General features: G+C 32.7%; 3 protein-coding genes across 4 annotated transcripts; 1 reads left to right on the top strand and 2 right to left on the bottom strand.

The window, feature by feature from the left end:
• Positions 1-3,645: 3,645 nt before the first annotated feature.
• Positions 3,646-11,482, top strand: LOC110733073. Of its 2 annotated transcripts, XM_021913094.1 has the most exons (4): positions 3,646-4,006; positions 7,344-7,655; positions 8,050-8,147; positions 10,321-11,482. In XM_021913094.1, exons 2-4 carry the CDS (start codon positions 7,542-7,544, stop codon positions 10,877-10,879), a joined length of 771 nt encoding a protein of 256 aa, XP_021768786.1. In that variant the 5' UTR covers positions 3,646-4,006; positions 7,344-7,541; the 3' UTR covers positions 10,880-11,482. The 2 variants fall into 2 exon arrangements, with proteins under 2 accessions (XP_021768786.1, XP_021768785.1); XM_021913093.1 differs by lacking the exon at positions 3,646-4,006 and having other exon boundaries at positions 7,129-7,655.
• A 138-nt stretch (positions 11,483-11,620) lies between these two features.
• Positions 11,621-14,759, bottom strand: LOC110733075 (berberine bridge enzyme-like 22). Its single transcript, XM_021913095.1, has 2 exons — positions 13,632-14,759; positions 11,621-13,079 (listed from the first exon to the last, which is right to left on the bottom strand). The coding sequence occupies exons 1-2, from the start codon at positions 14,570-14,572 to the stop codon at positions 12,431-12,433; spliced, it is 1,590 nt and encodes a 529-aa protein (XP_021768787.1). The 5' UTR covers positions 14,573-14,759; the 3' UTR covers positions 11,621-12,430.
• A 3,156-nt stretch (positions 14,760-17,915) lies between these two features.
• Positions 17,916-22,480, bottom strand: LOC110733072 (transcription factor MYB14-like). The gene is made up of 3 exons (XM_021913092.1): positions 22,101-22,480; positions 21,170-21,299; positions 17,916-19,061 (listed from the first exon to the last, which is right to left on the bottom strand). Exons 1-3 carry the CDS (start codon positions 22,231-22,233, stop codon positions 18,197-18,199), a joined length of 1,128 nt encoding a protein of 375 aa, XP_021768784.1. The 5' UTR covers positions 22,234-22,480; the 3' UTR covers positions 17,916-18,196.
• Between the last annotated feature and the right edge of the window lie 262 nt (positions 22,481-22,742).

The raw sequence follows: 22,742 nt of genomic DNA, 5'->3' as shown, positions 1-22,742 counted from the left end.
ATTTTTTTTTATTTGTTTAGAATTTTACAACTAATAGCTAATTTACCAAACACTCATACTGAATTATTTATTTTCACAGCTAACAGCTACACATACATCTAACAATCACCATTACAACTAACAGCTACTTCATGGGCGTGTTCGGCAAAATATAGCTGTTAACGGTGTGAAGGTCTTAATATCTCGTTTCGTCGGTATTTATTTATGAAGTTGTCTTAGTTTCTCGACTCAAGAGGTTAAATTTGAAATTACATACAGAATTGTTACTTTTCTTTAGTTTGTTTCTCATGTTAAGAAAATGTTGAAAGTTTAAATTTTATTTACAATTGATATAATTAATAAGGGCATATAATGTCTTTGTAGTCATATATATGTTGTAAAAATCTTACTTAATGAGCGAGTAACAACAATTTGCTAGTTACTTAATGAGAGAGTATCCTGTGGTTTTATGTGGCTGTTCTAAATCAAAAGAGCATCGCTTGTTAATTTATTTATACAAGTGAAAATTCTTGACTTATACTGGTGATTTTGTGTACAATATTCTTGCTTTTGATCTTCAATTCTTTGTGGATACTAATACTTCGTATAAAATTTTAATGCTGATTTGGTAATATCAGTGAGTCAAGTTAAGCCACTCGTGAAAGATTTTAATAGTAGATGGAAATATGCAGTTGAGCTAAAGCACGAAGATCACAACATCCTTCAACAATTTCTTGTGCGGCATAGAGATATTGAAAACTTCACTCCAGCTGCTGCTTTACTACACCTGCTTTGCGAGTGTGTAAAGAAGGTGCAGGTATTAAATTCAATAGATTAGAAAATTCTCAAAGACTTTCTTGGTTTGCTATAATCTTTTTTTTTACTCTGACATAAGAGATAACAAGTTTTGAGAATTGTTGATATTCTGAGATTAAGTTTTTTTTTTTTAGGGAAATACTCTAAGTTGATTGTTATTAGATAAAGTCTGATTTTGTATCAAAGAGTCATCAGATTATAACAGATTGTGAGGGCTCAAATTTTGTAACAGAGAGCTATTAGATTATAACAGATAGCAACATAATAAGAGTTTAGATAGCAACCTACTAACAAAGCCTTAATACATGCATAATACTAGTCTAGTCCAGAATTGTTCACTATAGTAGAAAATACATATAATCAACCTGTAAAAATAAAAATAAAAAAATATAAAAAAAAAAAAAAATTTGTCTCGAACTACACCGAAGATAGGGTCGTTTGTGAACAACCACCTATTTTTTTTATTTGTTTAGAACTACCCGGAAATTACAAAACATTTGGGTAGCACTATCCATAAACGTTTTCCGTCCAATTAAGACGTGATTGGGCCCACTTTTTCAATTTTTCCACTTAATTAACTCCCCTAATTACCTTATCTCTCCTCCATAATTAACTTCCCCTCTATTCTCACTCAAAATATCCAAGAGAACATACTCAATCAATTGAACACAAATTCTCAATTATTCATGTATGTAATGTTTCATACTTTCCTTTTAATTTGTTGTATTTGTTTACAGGTTTTAATTGAACGCAATTAACATAATTAGGGTGTAAATTAGTGATTCAAATTAGGGTTTATGGGTTCAAAAAATTCGGGGTTTTTTATTTTTAGAGTTTAGGGGTTCAATTGAGTTCTAGGTGTTTCGGTTATTTTGACTTTGAGATTGAATTCAATTGCATTTTAATCGTTAATTGATCATTATGATTGGTAGGATGTCTAATTGGTCATTATAATTTGTAGAATGTCTAAATTGGAGGTTATGATTTCTAGGGTTTAGGGGAAGTGAATTAGGGAGGAGAGAGAATGTAATTAGGGGAGTTAATTAAGTGAAAAAGTGGGTCCATTAACTTTTTTTTGAACGGAAAACGTTAATAAGTAGTGCTACCCAAACTTTGCTTAACTTCTGGGTAGTTTTTAACAAATAACAAAAATCGGGTAGTTGTTTACAAATGACCCTGTCTTTAGGATAGTTCTAGACAAAGTTTCCAAAAATAAAAATTTGAATTTTAAATTAATTATGATAGTGTAAAAATAAATCACAAAAAAAAAAAAAAAAAAAAAAAAAAAAAAACAATGATCAAATTGAGAATTTACCATCCAAAAATAATTTCATATCAGCCAGAGTTACAAATAATGCAAAAATAAATCCAGGCCACATTTTGTTGACCTCTCGAAACAAGGTTTGGCTTCCATTTTTATTCAGTTGGAACTCTGACTGTGAAATAAAAGTAATGTAGTAAAATGAAACATGTTCACAAAAAAGTGTCCATGTATTTTAGAGGTTCATACCTTGCGCAGGTAATATGATTTTTATGTTATGCAATTATTGTACAAATATTTTTTTTGATGGAAATTATTATACAAATATTGCTTGTATGCTAAATTACTGCACAAAATAACGTTATTCATTCATTTGTAAACTTCTAAATAACTGATACTTTTTCCTTAAAGCGGCTAGAATTACTAGATAAAACTCCCATAACTTTTAAAGACACTCTCGCTTGAATCAAAAGACAAGCTTTTCCTACCGAAAAAAAAAAGTGGGTGTTCATCGTAATACCAATAGACAATCTTAAACAACAATTTCAAAAATAATTAATAAAACAATAAACATATAATTGAAATTAATAATAAAGCTAAAAATTTTATAAAGATATAAACCATAAATTATGAAAAGAAATAAATTATACTTGATTGTGTTTAATAATAACAATATAATCAACTTAATATTAAAAGTATTGAATTAGTTAGTATGAGAATATTTTATGCAAATTTTGAGTAATATATTAATTTATAAATAATTTGTTAATACATTAAAATGACTTTGTTCAGAAATAAATGACCCCTCATTCATTGAAGTTTTCTTATAACGGAATAATATTGATGAACAGGATAGACTATTCAATTATTGGTATTAATATTATTATTGAGTCATTTGCGTACCAAGTTAAATCTCAATAACTTTGTTTTCGCAAGAACAAGTAGGAAGTTAATTTATAAGGACATTCTTCCTAAGTCTGATACGAGCAACCATTTAACTACCTTCCTTTAGGTATGTATTCAAACTGCTTTGATTTCAACACGATTTCGGGTTTTGGTTCCGTGTTCTAGTTTTTCGTATTTTATTTCAGATATTTTTCTAGTTAGCAGGGGATTGAAAGATTTTTCATCACCATACTTTTCAACACATAACTCGAGGGAAATGTATAGGTAGTTTCAGAAATTATTACCGGTGATTTCAAGGGTTTCAAGATTCAATCAGCAGACAATAGTATACCGTGAAAGCAATCCGGTAAAGCAACTCCAATTATTAAATACATTGAGTTATTTGATTCAAAAATTGGTCAATGGAAAACACTTCTCACTCCTCCTTTCATAGCTGCATAGTCGGAACTATTACACGTAATTTTTTAAATTATAAATAACCTTAATAACACATTGAATTATTTAGTATGAGAATATTAATATGTGAATTTTGCGTGATTTAATTTACACATATTCCATAATTTGTTAATTTATAAATTATTTTACAAAATTTGATTTTTAAATTACCACCCAAAAATATAACTATTTTCTAACTAACCACATTACCACCCCTTAATTTAATTAAATACTCAGATTACCACCCAAATTGAAAATCCGGTGGAAACCTGTCATGTGGGCCCCACGGGATTTATTTTTTTTTATTTTTTTTTCGACTTTATTCTCTTTCTCATTCAATTTTCTCAACCTACCCTATTCTTCATTCAATTAGCTCCTTCGATTCTCTGCAAAATCCCCTTTTCTTCATAATTTTGAACACCTCATCAAATTAGAACCCTAATTTTCTTTTTAAAACTATGATTGTTCTGCAAAGCATTCATTCGAGGGTAATTAGTTGTACTAGAGAGGTTAAATTGAAGAAAAGTCGACATCTTGGGGCTGTTTGTTGGGGACAAGTTACATATGTCAGTAAGAAGTGAATAGCTTAGTGCAATGACATCAAAAGAGGTAAGCAATTTTGTTCCAATCAACCCTAACAGTGCCAACAATTTGTAACTACAATTTCAGCAAAGTTAATTCAAAATCCATCACAAAATTTAACGAAAACCCCAATTCAATACTACTAGATAACCTAATTACCTAAATAAATCAGTTAATTCGTTTGCAGAACCATAATTAATTAAGCCCCCAAATTCCCCCAATTAAAATGTCACAAGAACCCTAATTAATTAAGCCCCCAAATTCCCCCAATTCTGATGGCTTTGTACTCTACTTATGGCAGATGCATAATTTTTTTTTTTTGTGTATAATTGTTTTTAAAGATGGATGCTTGTTGATAATTTTTTACAAATATAAATAAATTTGGCAATTCCCTCTTCTGTTTAACTTTGTTTTTTTTTTTTCATTGTGAAAGATAGACTGTTCTTCCCCTCAAAAAAATAAAAATAAAATAAAAAAATAGATTGTTCTTGTAGCTCGAGGTAGGATGGTTGTTTCGGCTGATGAAGTTCCTGCTTTTTTTCTTGTATTACAGACTGTAATGGAGACCGGAGAGTATTCCCCTCTTTATGTTATCCTCTTTTCTCTGTCGGCTTCTAGTATCTCATTGAAATAGCTTGTAACTAGCTAACTTAATCCAATCTAGCTTTTGTGCACTGATGTAGTTCTGAAACTCTTACCTAATTCTAATATTACTAGTATGGTGTTTCGAAGGATTTGGTGTGTATATATATATATTACTAAATTAGTATATATATTTGCATTGTAAAAGTGAATTCATGTTTCTACAACATACTAAATTACTAATTACTTGAATTCTTATATTCAAGACATTGATTGAATTTTCTACTACAGTCTGTTGTGTTTTTTCTTTTTTATTATTATATCACATTATTTGTAAGTGCAATACTTGTTTTATCACAACTGATGTATGAAGTATGAATTGGTAAATGTTTCAAAGGACCTAATTAAGTTTCATTCTACGTGGATCTAGGAGACGGAGGGATGGTTAGTCCCTCCATCTCCCTCCGTGTGATTGGGGTTCGAATCTCACCCCCCCCCCCCCCTCTTGTTAGGACTTAGGAGGGGCTCCTCGTATACTTTACCTTTTTTAAAAAAAAAAAGTTTCATTTTACTCGAATTTGTAAGGATGTATTATATCTTGATAAATTTCTTTATTTCGTCAACTCAATTTTCAATAATTTTTGAGACACTTTTATGTTAAACTAGTTTTGGTAATAACAAGGGAGCTCCAATATATACATTGATTTCTGCGCTACTTTATTATTTTACTTTTATCATTTACCTGTAACTTAGGCCTTGTTTAGTTCACCTTATTTTTACTTATTTCAGAAAAAATAAGTTCAGATCAGATCAGAAAAAATAAGTTCAGATCAGGAAAAATAAGTTCAGATCAGGTCAGATCCGAAAAAATAAGTTCAGATCAGATCATATCAGAAAAAATAAGTTCAGATCAGATCAGAAAAAATAAGTTCAGATCAGATAAGTTCAAATTAAATACAAATTATTATTATTATTACATATTATTATTATTATTATTACATATTATTATTATTATTATTACTATTATTATTATTACTATTATTATTATTATTATTATTATTATTATTATTACTACATATTATTATTATTATTACTACATATTATTATTACATATTATTATTATTATTATTATTATTATTACTATTATTATTATTATTGTTCAAATAATAAACGATAATAATTAAATTTTCATTATAAGCTCCAAATCATAAACGTTTACAAATATAATTTCCACCATAAGAAGTTCCAAATTTCCTTCGCTATATTAAGTTGTACTTCGTTTATTAGGTCTTACGATTCTCGTTAAACAAATCATAATCTGCTCTTGGTTCGATTTCTATACCACTATCAACGGGTATATCCAACTCATGTAATCGAATAAAATTGTGAAGTGTGAATGTAGCAACCATAATCGTCAATTGATGTTTAGTGTCCATATTTGGCATCATTGTGAGTATTTTCCATTGAGATTTGAATTGTCCAAAACATCTCAAATCATTCCAATGATTTGTTACTAGTTTGATATTGAATTGCTTTCCACATTTTATGATCAAAGTACTCACTATTTTATCCCAATTAAGCTTTAAATATCCAAATTCTTTCATCTCCAAGCATATGTCCAACAATATCTCCGTATATTCTTCAGACCATGCTATCCAACCAGCCATTACACTATGATAAAGAGCACTTTGGAATCAATATTTCACGCATAAATTATAGACATTAATGTTGAATTGGCACCAGAATTATAATCAAAAGGATTCTTTTGAAATAAATGAACTGAAGATAAAATATTAATTGTGCTTTACATTTTCATCGATATTACTTGCATCAGGTCAAATGTAAAATTCATGAAATCAAATAAATGTATATTTTCCTACACTATCAAAAAAAAAAAAAAAAAAAACAATTGACAAATGATAAAATTAATGACATAGAGTGTTGAAGTATTTACCTATGATGGAGATAAAAGACAAACAACCTATTGAACAAATGAATAGAAAAATATTTTAGGAGATTGATTTAGAGTGTGAAAATTATGACACTAAGTATGAAATGATAATTTTCAATTCAATTTAGTCAACCATTTTACATTACCAAAAAATTTGTAAAATTCCCTATAAAGCTATGACAAATTTAATCTGCAATTTAGGTTTTTTAGGATCCCATTTTAATACTTTCTTATAAACAAATTCATTTATGATGTTGGATATTGTAAATAATAAAATTATCAAATATTACAAGTATATTACCTTATACTATCTGATAATATTAACACTTTTAGGTTTCTTTTAAAATATCTGTAAGGGATCTAAAATATTTTATAATAATAATAATAATTTTCCTAACAATAATAATAATAATAATAATAATAATAATAATAATAAAACATTAATATGTTTTAAAAAAACATTAATATTGATTAAAATAAAAGTAGAATATTGAAATAATTAAATAAGTTCAGATCAGATCAGAAAAGATAAGTTCAGATCAGAAAAGATAAGTTCAGATCAGATCAGAAAAAATAAGTTCAGTTCAGATCAGATCAGATCAGAAAAAATAAGTTCAGATCAAATTAGATCAGAAAATATAAGTCCAGATCAGATAAGATAAGATAAGATCAGACCAGATCAACTAAAATCAGGTCAACTAAATAGGGCCTTAATCAAATTTCAACTATCTCTTTTATCTTCCAGAGTGATAGTTTGCACCAACAGATTTGGCCGTTATTTCTTGGAGCAATTTCTGAAAAGTTTCCTTATATGGTCTAAATTCTCAACAGGACGAAGAATGAGAGCTCATTATTCCTTGCCAAATTTCTCCTGATGTCAGCTTGTCTTCTTCATAATTTACAATTCCCAGAAAATTTATCAAAACCAGACAAATTAGAGGGATTATTATTGGAAAAAGAAACGAACTTTCTCAATTCCTAAATACCCAAATAAACTCAATTCCTAAATACCCAAAAAAAAAAAAAAAAATGGGATCAGAAACCAACTCTCCAACACCATCTCCAAGTGGGAAGAGAAGCAGAGATCCTGAAGATGAAGTTTACATCGACAATCTTCATTCTCATAAGCGTTATCTCAGTGAGGTCTCTTCTATTTTATATCTATTTTAATTATTTTCAACAATTATAATTTGGGTATGAATGATTTTATATTTTACTTGTAATAGTATGAAAGTATGTTATATTGATCAAAAAGTCTGCCTGAATGTTTGTGTGTAGTTAAATGAAAAATTACCAATAATTTCGGAATTCATGACAAAATCCGTGTGGATGTGTTATTATACTAACCATCCTTAGGGGGTTGTTATCAATTTCCTAATTAATATAGTAAATAAAGAAAAGGTGAAGACTTTGGTATGATTATGTTGAAGATATGGGATTTTGATTTGTTTGCATAGTTTCTCTCTTTCTGATAGTGTAGAGCTCAGTAGTTGTTCTTGTTGATTTAAGGGTTTGGAAATTGTGGGAATATTTTCAGATGATGGCATCAAGCTTAAATTGTTTGACTGTGGGTGACCCAATTCCTGAAAATCTGTTGGATTCTCCGGCGAGGTCTGAAAGCATGTTCTATTCAAGGTGAGGTGTTTTTTTGGGGTTTGATTTCATGCATTTCAGCATTTGTGTTCAATAATCAAATGATAATTCTTGTTTCCCCATGTTACCTGCAACGTGCATTGAACCTTGTATTCCTGTGTTAGATATTCAATATTTTGACTTGAATGTGGGCACTTGATGCATTTGTTTACTTGAGTCTCACACCTTTACATAAATCCATGTTTTAAATTGAGTAGCCAAAGTTGTTAACCTTTTGCAATATTGAATTGTGTGTACTTTGGGTGGATATTATCGCTTGTTTAATGTGTTAATCTGTCCTGATGATATATGTCAGTATGCAAGAATGCAAGGTGCTGACAGAGATTGCTCTGTTCCTGAAATAGTATGTGTAACATAAACTGTGTTTTAGTCGAGGAGAACTAGCATATCTGTTCTCTGAAACTTTTGGATCGATGGTGTAGATGTTCATCGGCCTTATGGGTAGATGATCTACCACACATCAACATCCCTATTCCCTAGGAGAGGCTTTTTATATGAAGTTTTGATTTGGGTAAATTTAGATATTTTTTATTGGTACAAATGAGGGGCTGGCCCTGTAAAAACTATAAGAAAGTAAAATGGAAATTAAACATGGCTAAGCCACCACTTTAACATCCTCATTGGTCATCCTACCGAGTGCTAGATAGGACCCTTGCAATTTAGTTCCTTTACACGAATTGCAATTTCATACACATCTCTCATTATAAACCTTAATTACCAATTTGTGGAAGCAAAGTTTTTATTCAGGTCAAGTACCCTTGAGAGAGCCATGAGCTAGGCTTTACAGAGGAGAAAGCTTTAAAGATTAGCAATGAAGGCTGAAGCAAAAGCAGCCAAGGTATTCCTTAAAAGCCTTTGCCTTCAGCCAACAGCGGACTAACTTTCACTGCACTAGTTAATTTTAGAGCCACCCAATCAGCTGGCACCTGGCAGAACAACCCACCTTATGAAGACTTCCTACCGGACCATAACTCTCCTTCCATTAAAGTACTTTTCTCTCAAAAAACTTTTTTGGTTTCTTCTATACAGTATTACTTAAACAGCAAAGGGATTAATGGGTGTATTCCTTTGCTTATTGCACACATAATATTTTGTTTAGATATTGAGATTTTCATTCTTTCATGCTATAACAGTGCAAGAATAATATGGATTTAAAGTACATGAGTGCATAATGTTATCTTGTCTTGTTAAATACATAAGTTGGCAATATTTGGCTAACTAATGTCGCGCTACATACCTCCTGCATACTAAATTTGATTAGTGTGTGCTTTTGGCCTTTCAAGCCTTGCGGTGGAAGCATGAGAACCACTCTGCCTCTTTCTGTAACATGACCAGAATAAACTGCAGAAGATTTTGGTTCCAATTTTTGCTTATGTATAGAATTTTAATTCTAGAATCATTATGTCCTACAGTGAGGAATTTGAGGGTATCATACATTTGTTAAATTCACAAAAGGAGCTTTACAAATATTGCAATTTCCACAGTTTGTCTTTTTCTTTTCTACTGGGAAATCAACATGTTATTTGCTGAAATAGTCGTATGCCAAGAATGGAGAATTGGCTTTAAGCACTTCATGTAAATAGGTAGGATTTGTGGATGAGGCATGTAAAAAGATATCTGTAAATTCCAATTGCATATGACCAGTTTTGCTTCTCCATCTGGTCGCAAAAAAGTAGTATTGAAGGCTAGTACTGATAATGCACGATTCTACCTCATTGGCATCAAGGATGGATGGAAAATACTATTTTTCAAACTCAAAGTATGTTATGCAGTAAATACTTGGCTTTATATGTGCAGCTTACATATCCCCTGGGGAGAACTATTAGGTAAAACCTAACATTTGATTTCTGCTCTATTAGAGTCAGATTGTTGCCCTATCCAGCAAACTTAATCATCAACTCAGATTCCGATTGATTTTCCAACTATCATTTGCTTCTCTTTTTTTGCAAATTGTTTGGTCTAGGTGTTTTGGAGATAATGTCATTCTGATTTATAACACTTTGATTCTATGTATTATTATAATTTTCACCTAATATTGCTTTTCTAACCTGTCCAAACAAGAAAGAAGTAAGGAACAACCCTTGAAACCCTCATTTGTACGTATATATTAAACATTTTGAATGTTTGATCTAACATTTGTTTACACTCATTGCAGAGATGAATTGTCCTTACAGTATTCACCCATGTCTGAAGACTTAGACGATGCACGATATTATGAAACTCCCATGAGTGCCTGCTCATCTCAATCTGAAAGCCGTCCTACTAGTCCTGTCTCCCCGTATAGATATAAACCAGTTGGTGCATTTTGCTCTAGTCCTCCTACCACCTCACAGCCTTCAAATGGATGCAGTACCTTCTCAGGTTCTTCTCAACCTCGTCAGAGAGGTTCTGATACTGAAGGAAGATTCCCTTCTTCACCGAGTGATATATGCCACTCAGGGGACTTAAGGAAAGCTGCTCTTTTACGATCTGTGCAGATGAGAGCCCAGCCTTCATGCTCACCAACATTTGATCTAGGATTTACTGGAGCTCAAGAGGGAATGCAGAATGTTGAATCTGAAACTCGATCTTGCTCATTTTTGAAACCTTTGGATGATGAACGTGAGTACCATGATGAAGGATGTCCTGTCATAACTTCTTCTGGTCCTGAATTCGATGAAAGAAAGGATTCAATGGCAGTGACTATGGTTGAGAGAATCATATCTCTGGGCTAGCTGTCATATGAAATTGGTTTATTGATATCAATGTTTGGTGTCTGACACTTGTACGGGCCCACATATGAAGTTTGTATTTCTTTTTCTTTTATCGGTGAAGACATATGAAGATTGTTGGTGCAAACTGCGAAGTTATCTGTTGTGGGATTAATGATGAGAAAAGCTATTAGTTGACCGCATATTTGAGACTCTTAATGCCAGAACAAATGGTTACCCCACTCCTATCCATTATAACAACAGCCTAGTATCAATTTCGTTGAGGTTAGATCTGGAGACGTCCACGTGTACGCAGCTAAATTCCTAGATATGTTGTATACTTGTAATTAGATAACTGATGGAGGCCTAATTGGATTAATATTCAAAGGGAGCTGTACGCTGCTCTTTGTTCAAGATGTCAGACTGGCAAGTTGAAATTTTGATGTTTGCTGCTGATATTAATCATCAATTTGACTGTTGGAAAAATCTGTAAGTTCAATTTCATTTTTTACTTTTCTCCTTCCATGGCTACGACCCTGTTCTCAATTCTATTTTTCATCTATGTCTTGCAAAAGATGGCTTGAAAACTTCAGTGCTTGAATATATGTTGATTTATTTTTTCTGCCATCATGCCAGTCTTTGTGATTTTTGATCTTATGGTAGTAGCTGAACTTAAGACTAATTGGTAACTAGCTTTAGATATACCCAAGGCTGTAACCTGCTCATCATTATGAGCTCCTGAATGAGAAAAACACAGCTGAACACAATCTGGTTTAGGAAATTTAGTGCACCAGCATGATAATGATTTATTCGATGCTTGAGTAGGTGCTGGTTTAGGGCTTGAAAAAAATCTATGGATGTGAATAATGGCAGAAAGTTCCAGTTTAAAGGTTGTGAGTTGATGGTTTAGGATATATTACTTTCAACTTCACAGAGATATGTTGAGGTTGTATGCAAACATGGTCTTTGAGCAAGCTTTTGTTCTGAAGTTCATTTGATTCAGGTAATATATATAAAAGACCTGCAGTAAGCCAATAGGGTTTCCCTTTTTTAATTGAAGGTGTTTTTTGGCTTTAATTAAAAACTGCCCGATGTTTGTTCAGTCTGCTGGTAAGAAAATACTTTAGAACTTAATGGACCTGCTCTAGAATTGCAATGTAAGTTTATAAGAAGTATCCTTTCCACCTGTTTTTCATTATGATGAAATGGCCACTACCACCTTAAGCTACTATGCCCTAATTAGACCAAAATTCTTTTGCGTGACATTTGTTCCCTCTCCTCACTAAGTTGTTAAATTTTGGTAAGATTTTCTCTATACCTTTTCTCTACAGTCGGAACCCTCACTCACTCACCCCCTTTTTCTCTCTATTTCTCCTGCTCAGTTTCTGTGCCCTTAAGGAATGTTGTATTTGCAAGAGTCCAAGACCATGCAAAGATTTCACTTTTTATTATATTTTTTTGGGCTATTTGCGGATTTCTATTCTGCAAAGACAACTTTTAGTTTTTGGCATCAATTTACATAGAGTGCATGTTGCACTGGAACTAGACACACAAGACCTTCTGTGCTTTCTCCTTTTAGCCAAAAGGAGGAATACTCTGCTCATCTCTGAAGAAGTTACTTGGATCAATTCTTCTCTTCGCCTTGGCCAACCTCTCGAAATTATTCTTGAAGTATTTGGTACCCCAAACTCTAGCTTCCAGATAGCTTGTAGTTCCATTATTCCCATTAATGCCCAAATCAAGGTCCCTATAATTAAAATAGGCAGTTCTTGGAGACTTAGAAACATATGGACTCATAAATGCATGAAGCATTCTTACCCAGTGAATATGCCTTCTAGCTTCCTCAGCCTCATTCACCTTCCACTTCACTATATACTGTATGTTATATAGGTTTCCTCCTCTATGAGGGAAAGCTAATTGGGTTTCCGGTATGTGATTCATCATCCCACCAAGTGGTTCCATCACCATGTAAGCCTCATCTACCTGTAATTGTCTCTCCCATGCTTGTTGAAGGGCAGTTTCTGGTATGATTTGGTTTACAAAGTCAGATTTCGCCTTGAAGTAGCTCTTATAAAGTTGATGATCTCTGTCTAGGAGAACTTCCCTTGATGTGCCGCTTGGGTGCCCAGCAAAGTATAGAATTGATTCAATCCAACTCACTTCTTTGCAGTCTTTTGCCCCCACTTCCATTTCTGGGAAGATTAGCTCCATCACTGAGATTAGGCTGTTGTTGCAAGTGAAAGAATTTCAGATAATGTCAGATTTCACTATGGAAATAGCAAGAAACATGCATTTATTTGTATACTAGTCTTTTTTATTTGCCTTTTTTTTTTTTTAATAACAATTATCAAAGAATTATTTTGTACTAAATAAACTTTAGAATTTTGTTCTGCACAGAAGCTATCTTACTCAAAGTTCTGTTTCTCTTCAATTACTTGAGTTAAATATTCAACATTTTTTAGGTACATAAACTTGATACTTTATTAGGAGTTCAGATCAAAAGCATTATATTTGGCCACGAGTACGTGTCAACGTTAGTAGTCGAGTCAAGTGCCATAGTTTGGATGAAACTATCTCTCTACTAGTTTAGGTTAAAGACTGTGTACTGGAGTTTGTTTAAATGGTGGGAATTTGTGAGAAGATTTACTGGCCTTTGTTTGACCACAAAGGTCAACCATGAAACTGATGTATTGAATAGACACTAGGTTGGCTGTTGTGTGCAAATAAGCGGGTGTGTGAAAAAAGCAGACTTGTATATGCATGTTATTACTGATACCTCTGAACATTCCCAAGAAACATAGAGTTGAAAGAAGCTTGAACAGTTTTCTTTACACCATAACTTCCACCACCCACATTCTGAACTATGATCCTAATGAACAGATCATCTGGCAACTTGTCTGCAATCTGCTGCCAACGGTCAACGAGCTTATTCGCACCTTGCTCAAGAGTTTTATGAACTGTAAAAACTGTTACAGTAAGTGGAACTGGAACCATTTTGATTTTCCATGCAGTAATCACCCCAAAACTTGCTCCTCCACCACCTCTAACAGCCCAAAACAGTTCCTCTCCCATCAACTTCCGGTCTAAAACTCGGCCATTCACGTCAACCAAGCGAGCATCCATCACATGATCAGCCACCAGACCGTACTTCCTTGTCAGAACCCCTAACCCACCCCCACTGATATGGCCTCCGACTCCGACTGTAGGGCACACACCTGCAGGGAAACCATAGGTACTACTTCTCTGTGCAATGTTGTAGTAGAGCTCCCCTAGCGTAGCCCCAGATTGAACCCATAACGTCTGATCCTCCATGTTGATCCTGATCTCGCGAAGGTGGACAAGATCAATGAGGACAAAATGAGCTCTGCTCAGGTAGGATAGGCCCTCGTAGTCATGGCCTCCACTCCGAACTCTCACCTGAAGGCCATGCTCTCTGCTGCAGAGGACAGTAACTCCAATCTCAGGTTCCTGAGATGGGGTAACTATGTACAGGGGTTTAAAGGCCAAGGTGGAGTTCAGCCACCTTGGGTTTTTCTGTGATTTTAATAATAGGGAGGAATATAAAGTTGATTCTTTTGTATAAACATTAGCAGTAGAAAACTTAGATGCCATGCATTGAAGAAAATCTTTGGAGTTTATTGGTTTAGTAAATATTAAGATCATAAGCAGGAAAACTGTTGATCTCAATGATGATGCAGAAGCCTTAAGGCTATTCATCTGCAGTTTTTAGGTCCTGAGATTTACAGATTGTTAGTGTCTGAAACTAGGTGAATACTATTTGAGAGCTGTAAAGTTGGATTATAGATATCTGAAGACTACTAACCAGCTGATCTATTTATTCGGATTTGAGCAGTATTGGTTATGAATTTTATGTGAAAATTATGCGTCGTTCTGTATAATTAATTATCTCAACTATACTAGTTAATAATCTAACATCTGTAGACATTTTATTAAGGTTTTGTATATGCTTGATTGAGTGCACACAAGTTCATTAAACGGCGTATGCGATGAAAGTTATGATGTGATCAAAGTTGTATTTTATAATGTAATGCTGAAGCTGGGTAGTTTGAGCAAGCTACATTTTTTTTCTGAACATGCGGTAAGGCTGAATATCCGCCGTGACCTTCTCTTCCCAAACTTCGATTTGTCGCTCACCCCTCGGGGAGGGGGTGTAACGAGTGAGTGATCTACCTGCAGCTTATGCCATGCACACTTGTTCCATGTGTTGAAATTGCTTCATGCACCTGCGCATTTCTGTCATAGGGAAGATCTTGTGCATTAATGTTATTTTTTCTGGTGATTAGTTATGGTTAGGCACAAAGTACTACAAGTTCTTAGGAAGAATCCAAAGGATACATAAAGATATATAGACATGTAAGTAATTCTAATGTTATCATCATTATGTTAGGTTTGAAGCACAAATGGGAGTAATGTTGGGTTTGCTGATGAAGAGTATGTTGAATTTGCACATATGTTATAATGTGTTGTATTTTGTGTTTGTAACTAGAAAATTACCACTCTATTTTGGGAAATTTGCCAATTTAGATACAACTCGCAATCCACAAAAGTACTCACACTTGATCTATTCTGTTTTTGACAAAAATAACTACGAATAATAAGTTTCTAAAATAAATTGAATAGAATTAGTTCTCCAAAGACTTGTTACCCACGTCATTGAGCCACACCACTCTACACCTATGGGTTCCGTGTTTGTCCCAACTAAACTATTGGCTTTTATACCACTTGTTGAACCCAGATAATCCACTTTGTTAGACCACATGCACACCACAACTCCACATTAATTACTATGATATTGATTGTTTTAGGCCTAACCTGCACAGATTTGTTTTAGACACCTTCTCAAAAGGCCTCATACTAATATAGTAGGTAGGCACTCAAAAACAAGTCATCGCTTCCTTATTTTTCATCCGTGAGACCTTGATTTCATACCCCATCAAAGTTAATCACACTATTGTTAATTTCATCTCAATATAGTTAGTGCATTGTTTGTAGTTTGCAACTTAACATTTATACATTCACCATCTTAATTCATTCGGGCTAAAAACAGAGCTTTATAGTCTATTTGTCATTCTTGTATAGATCATGATTTCCTAATTACCTTCTATCTGAAGCTTACATGTATTGTTGATCGAGGTAATTACATAGGTTATTTTTATATGTTATTTTGGATCGAAATAGAAATAGCCACTACAAGTATCATTCTTATGCATGTTGTAATTAAATTAGTGCAGAAACTTTACACATTATTGGCTGATTGTGAGTGTATAGAAATAGAAATAGCCACTACAAGTCTTAATTGAAATGTGAGTACATGAATTGCCAAAAACAAGTAGTCTAGCTGAACGATGCGACAACAAAAGTTAAGATGGTACTTGTCGACACTAACTTTTCATACTTTTTGTAATTATATGCAGTTAATGATACATGCATACACGCAAAAGAACGGGGAGATTAGACATAAATATAAGGCCATTAGGCGTCTAGACAAATTACAATTTCTTTTTTCTTTTTCTATAATTTCATGCTTTTCAAATTTTTCTATGTGTTACGTGATTATAAAATTAGATATTTTAAAATTTATCCATGCATTTATGTGCATCGAGTGCTAGTTAAATGGATCGAGAGGCAAAAAAGACAGATCGAGATCAAACAAAGAATAAAGTAAACAACTTGTACAAGATGTTCCATGACCTTTCATTGTTATGTAATGAATGTACATCCCAATTGTTCTTAGGAGCTTTTGGGCATACAAATGGCATAAACCATTTTGTATCCAAGAATGTGTTGAGCATTTTCACGAGCCACATGCCAATCTGTTGATTATGGCCGCCCTTATTTTCCTCTAACTTAAATGCTCTCACCATCTTTACAACCTAGCTTTGGAAATTTGATCCTTAGATCAAGATTTTGTGGTCCTTTACTCCAAGTGGCTGATCTAATTTATGTTCATTTAACTATTATAATCCAAACTAGGTAGCACATAGGCACATAGCTATAGTTTCGATTCGATCTCAATCAAATATGCAAGCATTGCATGGACTTAGATCTAGGTAAGTGTAATGGCAATAATGTTGTCTAACTATATCGGTTGGGCTACATGGTTGAAGATGCATCTAGGGACTTAGTGGCCAACTCACCGACAGATCTGATTAGACATAACATGACGTGACACGATAAAATAACTTGAATGTGATATGAAGTGAACATACAAACATTGACTTTGCGTTATGTTATATTGTTTTTTGTATACTAGGAACGTCAATCAATGTAATAACAACTAAAACTGAATACTTCGAATTCATTCATCCAATTAAACTATTGACTTTGCATCGTGGTTTTAAAGGAATGAGAAGGGAGGATCAGATATGGTGAGAGTCATTCTCCTATCTCGGGATTTGTGGTGGAGGTATATATGGCCTATTCCAACTCTCCATTGGTAAGGACGCTAGCTAACTTGAGTCCTCTACAATGTGAATATATCCTAGTCAAATGATTAGACCTTGATTAGATACCACCAAATCACCAATGACAGATACATGAAGCAAGCTAAATCATTTGGTCCAACTGTGCATAGCATTTAGAAATATTAGATCGACCTTGGTTAACAAATTGACAAGACTTCTGTACTAATTATCGACTATAAATTGATTTTAATTTGATTAAACCATTTAAATTATAGTACTTCATAAATCTTTATGAACATTTCGGGGTATTCAATTAATCAACGTGTACCTCTTGAATATTTCTAAATGTACATCGTCTATTAATGATGCTGTCGTAGTATTGGCACCAAGCTAACATTATTGCACATGAAAAGATTTAATTTGATTCAAGTTAATGTTCATACACACATTACAGCTGCTTAGGAGTTAAGAGCCGAAATTGTCATGGCACACAATTGTTACGCGATGATAAATGGTATCAATGGTAACGACATTAACGATTTGATGATAATAAATGGTGTCGATGGTACATATGTACTCTTTTCTTGTGCTTTTTAAAAAAAGGGAGAAAGTGAAAGCAGAAAACAGACAAAATGTTCCCTTTCACTGCCAGTATCATTCAGATCATCAATAGTACATTAACTAGACCACCAAAAAACAAAGAGGAGCAATATTGAGACACAAATTAAATGGAAACCTTGACATCTAAAATACCAAAAAAGAGACAATAATAACTCAACCACTACTACCCAAAAAAATAAAGTAACAAATTTAATGAGACTACACTGAAAACATCGAACACCTAAATCTATCTAAACACTTGCATTATAATATCCTTCCCCTTATGAGCAGGGTTTCCTAATGTTTCGAGGATTTTTTAAGAGAGAAGCCAAGCAAACATAGCTTGTTCTTTCTCAGCATCTAAATCAGAAGAAAGATCAGAAAAAACAGGAGGCTCTTGCAAATGATCATCATTTTCACATAACCAAGAGATGAACTGCTCCTTCTCATCCCACAACTTGAAATCTTGGCCGATACAATCGACGGTCCCGATTTCCCAATCCCAATCAAATCCACCATGATGATCAAAGTTTGATGATGATGAAGCTGTTGATCTTGATCCTCCACCATTAGACCCTATGAATGTACTCACATTATAATTATTGTTATTACTATTGTGTTGATTATGATTTTGATCTTCTGCAATTGGGCTCATTCCCATAGGTCCATTACTCTCACTAGGGCCCACACTATTCTCTTCATTTGTGGTTCCTAAAAGCCCATCAAGGCCCATTATTTCTTCAATACCTAACAACTCTGTTTCCTCTTCATTAAACATTAAATTCTCATCATTTTCCACCTCCTCCCTATTATTATTATTATTATTATTATTATAAATTTTATTCTTGGGTATACTAAAGTTTTTATCTCCCACTAAATTGCTCATCTCCTTGGTGGGTCCCACTGTTGCTAGAACATTAGCAACACTGTTGTTGTTGTTGTTGTTGTTGATGATGAGGGCTTTATTGTTTCTATTCCTTTGCATTGCAGCCCTGCTTGTGCGGCCCCCACGGCGCTTAGGTGGTGCGCTCGCATTGCTCATGTTTATGATGATTTTGCCACCATTAGCATCACCATTGGGCCTTCTAAATGTATGGATTTTCCTGCTCAAATGAGAGTTCCAATAATTTTTAATCTCATTGTCTGTTCTTCCTGGTAGTTGCCCAGCAATCATGGACCACCTGCATATATATTGTGTTAGCCCATTTAAGAACAATGAAAACAATCATTCACATGATTATTAATCTAAAGGTCCTATTTGTGTACCAATGTAATAATAGCAAGGGTCCGATCATATAGTTATTATCAAAAGAATGAGACGGACATGTTTGTAGTCGTATCTAGAGACTAACTAGTACAAAGTATATTATATAGGATTTTTTTTCTGTCAAAAAATCGGAGTTAGATCCGATTTAACTCTTTATGTTGGAGTAATTTTAACTTATTTTCACTGAACTAAACTTCTGAAAGCGGTAGTGGTAATCACGTGTGGACCTTGTGTACTCAGATCGATAGCCACGTCGTGCATGCCGTGGTGTAGGGTTTTTCTCTCATCATGTTGTTAGGGATGGCCACAGTACAAGTCATTCTCAACTAAAGAGCAAATATGTCCGGAAAACAAATCATTAAAGTATAATAGGCCCAAAGATTACCAACTTGCGCAGAAAAAGAGATGACAAATTATTAGGTAGTTTGATTTCTACCAACGATCTTGAAGTCCTTTCACTACTTGTCAACTCGTATAAAATTATGACTTATGAGTAAGTACGTACAACATTAACGTAATAAGACATAATTTCATTGTATATTTCCAATTTAATATCAATTTCAAAAATTAAACGTACTCTGTAATTATAGGTTATAACTTATGATTAACAAAAACGCTAAATTATACTATGTATAGATTATTTAGACATGTAAAATGGTTGTTATATTAAAGCTCAAGCCCCTTATTCTCTTTATATGATCATTTCTCATTGATTTGCTAGAACTCCATAGAGTCCCACGGTCCCATAATTTTAATTAAGTGGAAACACTCTTTTTGAGTGAAATGAGCCTCTTGGCCCATACTACTTTTCTCATAAACCATATGAACTCTTCATTTTATTATAAGTAATCAACAAATTTCATTATAATCTCCTTTTAGAAAGCTTTAAAGGATAATTCTAAGAAAATGATTTTTATTAAAGGGAGTAATCTGTTAATTATATGCATGGACGTGATCTTTTTTAAGATACGTTAAAAGATACTTGAAAAGTGCGGGTTTGAAAAGACATCATAAAAAATTTTAAAGGTCGCTTTTTCTTAAGATACGCTCAGAAAGTCTGATGTAACTCGCACGTTTTGTATTTATAATAAAGTAAATTACGTCATAATCAGTACGTAAAACTAAAAATCATCGTGAATCATGATTATTAATTTAAAATAAAATCATGCATATATTATTCATGCAACAAATGATTATTAATTCTTTAAATTTAAATAGTTTTGCTGAATTTCATCCATGATATTCCGATTCACAAGTTTCTAGATTATCCATGCACTATATAGTCCGCGTGTTTGTGTGAGTTGACAGACACCCAACAAGGTTCATTTTGTAAGAACAACCTTATAATTAATTTATGATGATATAGACTATGCAATATGCATGCATACCTAAATTATTTATTTATTTATTTATTACACGTAAATATACCTCATGGCCTTAAATTACACAATGAAATATCATAAAACTACACTTTATTACGGATAATATTATTAGAATTAGAATATTATTTAATTGGTAAAATTGACTATACATACATCGCATATTTTCAGTGTTAATATTAATAATTTTACACTACGTGCGAAGAAACAAGCCACACCTCACCGGCCCACTTTCACAGTCCAAAAAGGCCGGGAGGCTTTAAATATACATCAACTAACAATATTAATTGTAAAGAGACTAAAGATATCATCATAAGACATTAATAAATAGAAAGTGAATATTTTTATGGTGACACCCTTTAAATTGCAAAATATATGAGAGCCACTACTTACTGTTAAAAGTAGTAATATACTCGGTAAATTAAATTGACCGGTTAAATTGTAAATACACAGAGCACGGTGAATTGATTTTAATAAAGTTGCAGACTTCTGACCCCTAAAAAAGTCGAGGTTATATTTCATTTAATTTAGGATGATCTTGTTAAAGTTGTGAACATTATTTGACCCTGTAACCAAGTAATATTACGATTATTATTTTTTAATTTCTTAGAAAAGAAAGTGTTGCAACGAAAATAGAACTGACCTATTACCCATAGTAGAATGGAGTTTGATAATGATCTCTTCTTCATCGGGTGTGATATTTCCTCTCTTTAAATCGGATCTCAAATAATTTATCCATCTTAATCTACAACTCTTTCCACACCTCAATAACCCTACATGCAATTTAAAACAGTACAAAATTAGTTTTGGGATTTCCAAAAAAAGCCAAACCTTTAAAAAAAATAATTAAAGCAATGATGCCAAATGTAAAATTCATTTATGTGATTTCGATCCTCAATATTATCATCAACTCATCAAGTAGGCTACTGAAACTTGTAGGATATGGCATATGCTCACAGAAGTACAGAATTATTTAATTAAAAATTTGTCTTTTAACAAAATTAAACAAAACGGAGTATTTTTTTAACAATTTATGGGTTCCACAAATTTAATTGTTTTTGGATATGAAGATTGACAACCAAACTGAAGGTGATACATTTCATTTCATCAATCTAATGAAGTTTTTTAGGACCAATTCCAGCAATATTTATTTACATGCAATTAAATATCATCACAATAATTGTTTAACACTTACAAAGTTTTTCAAAATATATAAAAGAATTCCCTTAAGTCATTTTCAATAGGTAAATTAATGTCTGTTTTTGTCCTATACAATTTATAATTATTTGCTTTTATCACATCAAAATTGACTACCTTTAACCATATATCAATTTATAACCAATGACACAACCTAATTAGTAGAAATTTAATAAAGAAATTGGAAACCTAATTATTTTTACTAAAATAATAATTACTTAGTTCTAATAATTTAACAAGGAAAAAAAATATAATAGTACTTTATGTACTTCTAAAACATATGAGGCCACATATTATATTATTATTATTATCCTATATTAATAATAATCTTATCTTCATAATACATACGAAAAAAATAAATTAAAATGAAGTAAAACCTGCATTTTTAGGCAATGATCTCCAAGACCCTTCTCCATTTTCTTGAATATATTTCAACAACTTATTATCTTCCTCATCCGTCCACCTCCCACGCTTCAACCCGACTTTTTCACAACACGGCGCTCTTCCCATCTCCGTGTATGTACGTTTGTCTCAAGCTAAGCAAGCTATCGAGGTCAGTCGATAATAAGAAGGATGGAGATCGATGACAAACCAAATAATATATAATATATATTGTGACACAATAAGAAAGTATTTAATAATAAATAACCAAGCAAAAGAAGAAAGAAAGAAAAGAAGATCAAAGATTTAGGTGTTTTTAGAAAGGAAAGTTTGTTATAGAGTGAAGAGTACTTGTAATAATATTTGGTGTGTTTTTTTTTTTTTTTTAGAGTAGAGTGTGATATTGCATGGGAGTAGTAGAAAGTGTACAATATAGTATAAGTTTATAGTTATATAATGTAATATACCGCAAATTTTAATATAAAGTGTGATAGTATACGTAGTATATATAATGGTTCATGAAATATAAGAGAGTGTAAAAGTTTATGAAAAGTGGAAGTAAAAGTGGGTCCATAATAATGGGTTAACGGCTATGGATGGGGCCACGTCGACAAGGAAGTGAAATAAGGAGTCGTGGC

This window comes from Chenopodium quinoa, unplaced genomic scaffold (genome assembly GCF_001683475.1).
Source record: "Chenopodium quinoa cultivar QQ74 unplaced genomic scaffold, ASM168347v1, whole genome shotgun sequence".
NCBI lineage: Eukaryota > Viridiplantae > Streptophyta > Magnoliopsida > Caryophyllales > Amaranthaceae > Chenopodium > Chenopodium quinoa.
The sequence above is the reverse complement of the archived record's forward strand: the minus strand, read 5'-3'. Positions and strand labels throughout refer to the sequence as shown.

Coding starts and splice junctions, on each gene's coding strand:
- LOC110733073 (XM_021913094.1), top strand. CDS start 7,542: ATGGGATCAGAAACCAACTCTCCAACACCATCTCCAAGTGGGAAGAGA. Junction 7,656..8,049: donor ATAAGCGTTATCTCAGTGAG/GTCTCTTCTATT, acceptor GAATATTTTCAG/ATGATGGCATCAAGCTTAAA. Junction 8,148..10,320: donor GAAAGCATGTTCTATTCAAG/GTGAGGTGTTTT, acceptor CACTCATTGCAG/AGATGAATTGTCCTTACAGT.
- LOC110733075 (XM_021913095.1), bottom strand. CDS start 14,572: ATGAATAGCCTTAAGGCTTCTGCATCATCATTGAGATCAACAGTTTTC. Junction 13,080..13,631: donor TTTCTTGGGAATGTTCAGAG/GTATCAGTAATA, acceptor TTGCAACAACAG/CCTAATCTCAGTGATGGAGC.
- LOC110733072 (XM_021913092.1), bottom strand. CDS start 22,233: ATGGGAAGAGCGCCGTGTTGTGAAAAAGTCGGGTTGAAGCGTGGGAGG. Junction 21,300..22,100: donor ATCATTGCCTAAAAATGCAG/GTTTTACTTCAT, acceptor AATTGCATGTAG/GGTTATTGAGGTGTGGAAAG. Junction 19,062..21,169: donor CATTCTACTATGGGTAATAG/GTCAGTTCTATT, acceptor ATATATATGCAG/GTGGTCCATGATTGCTGGGC.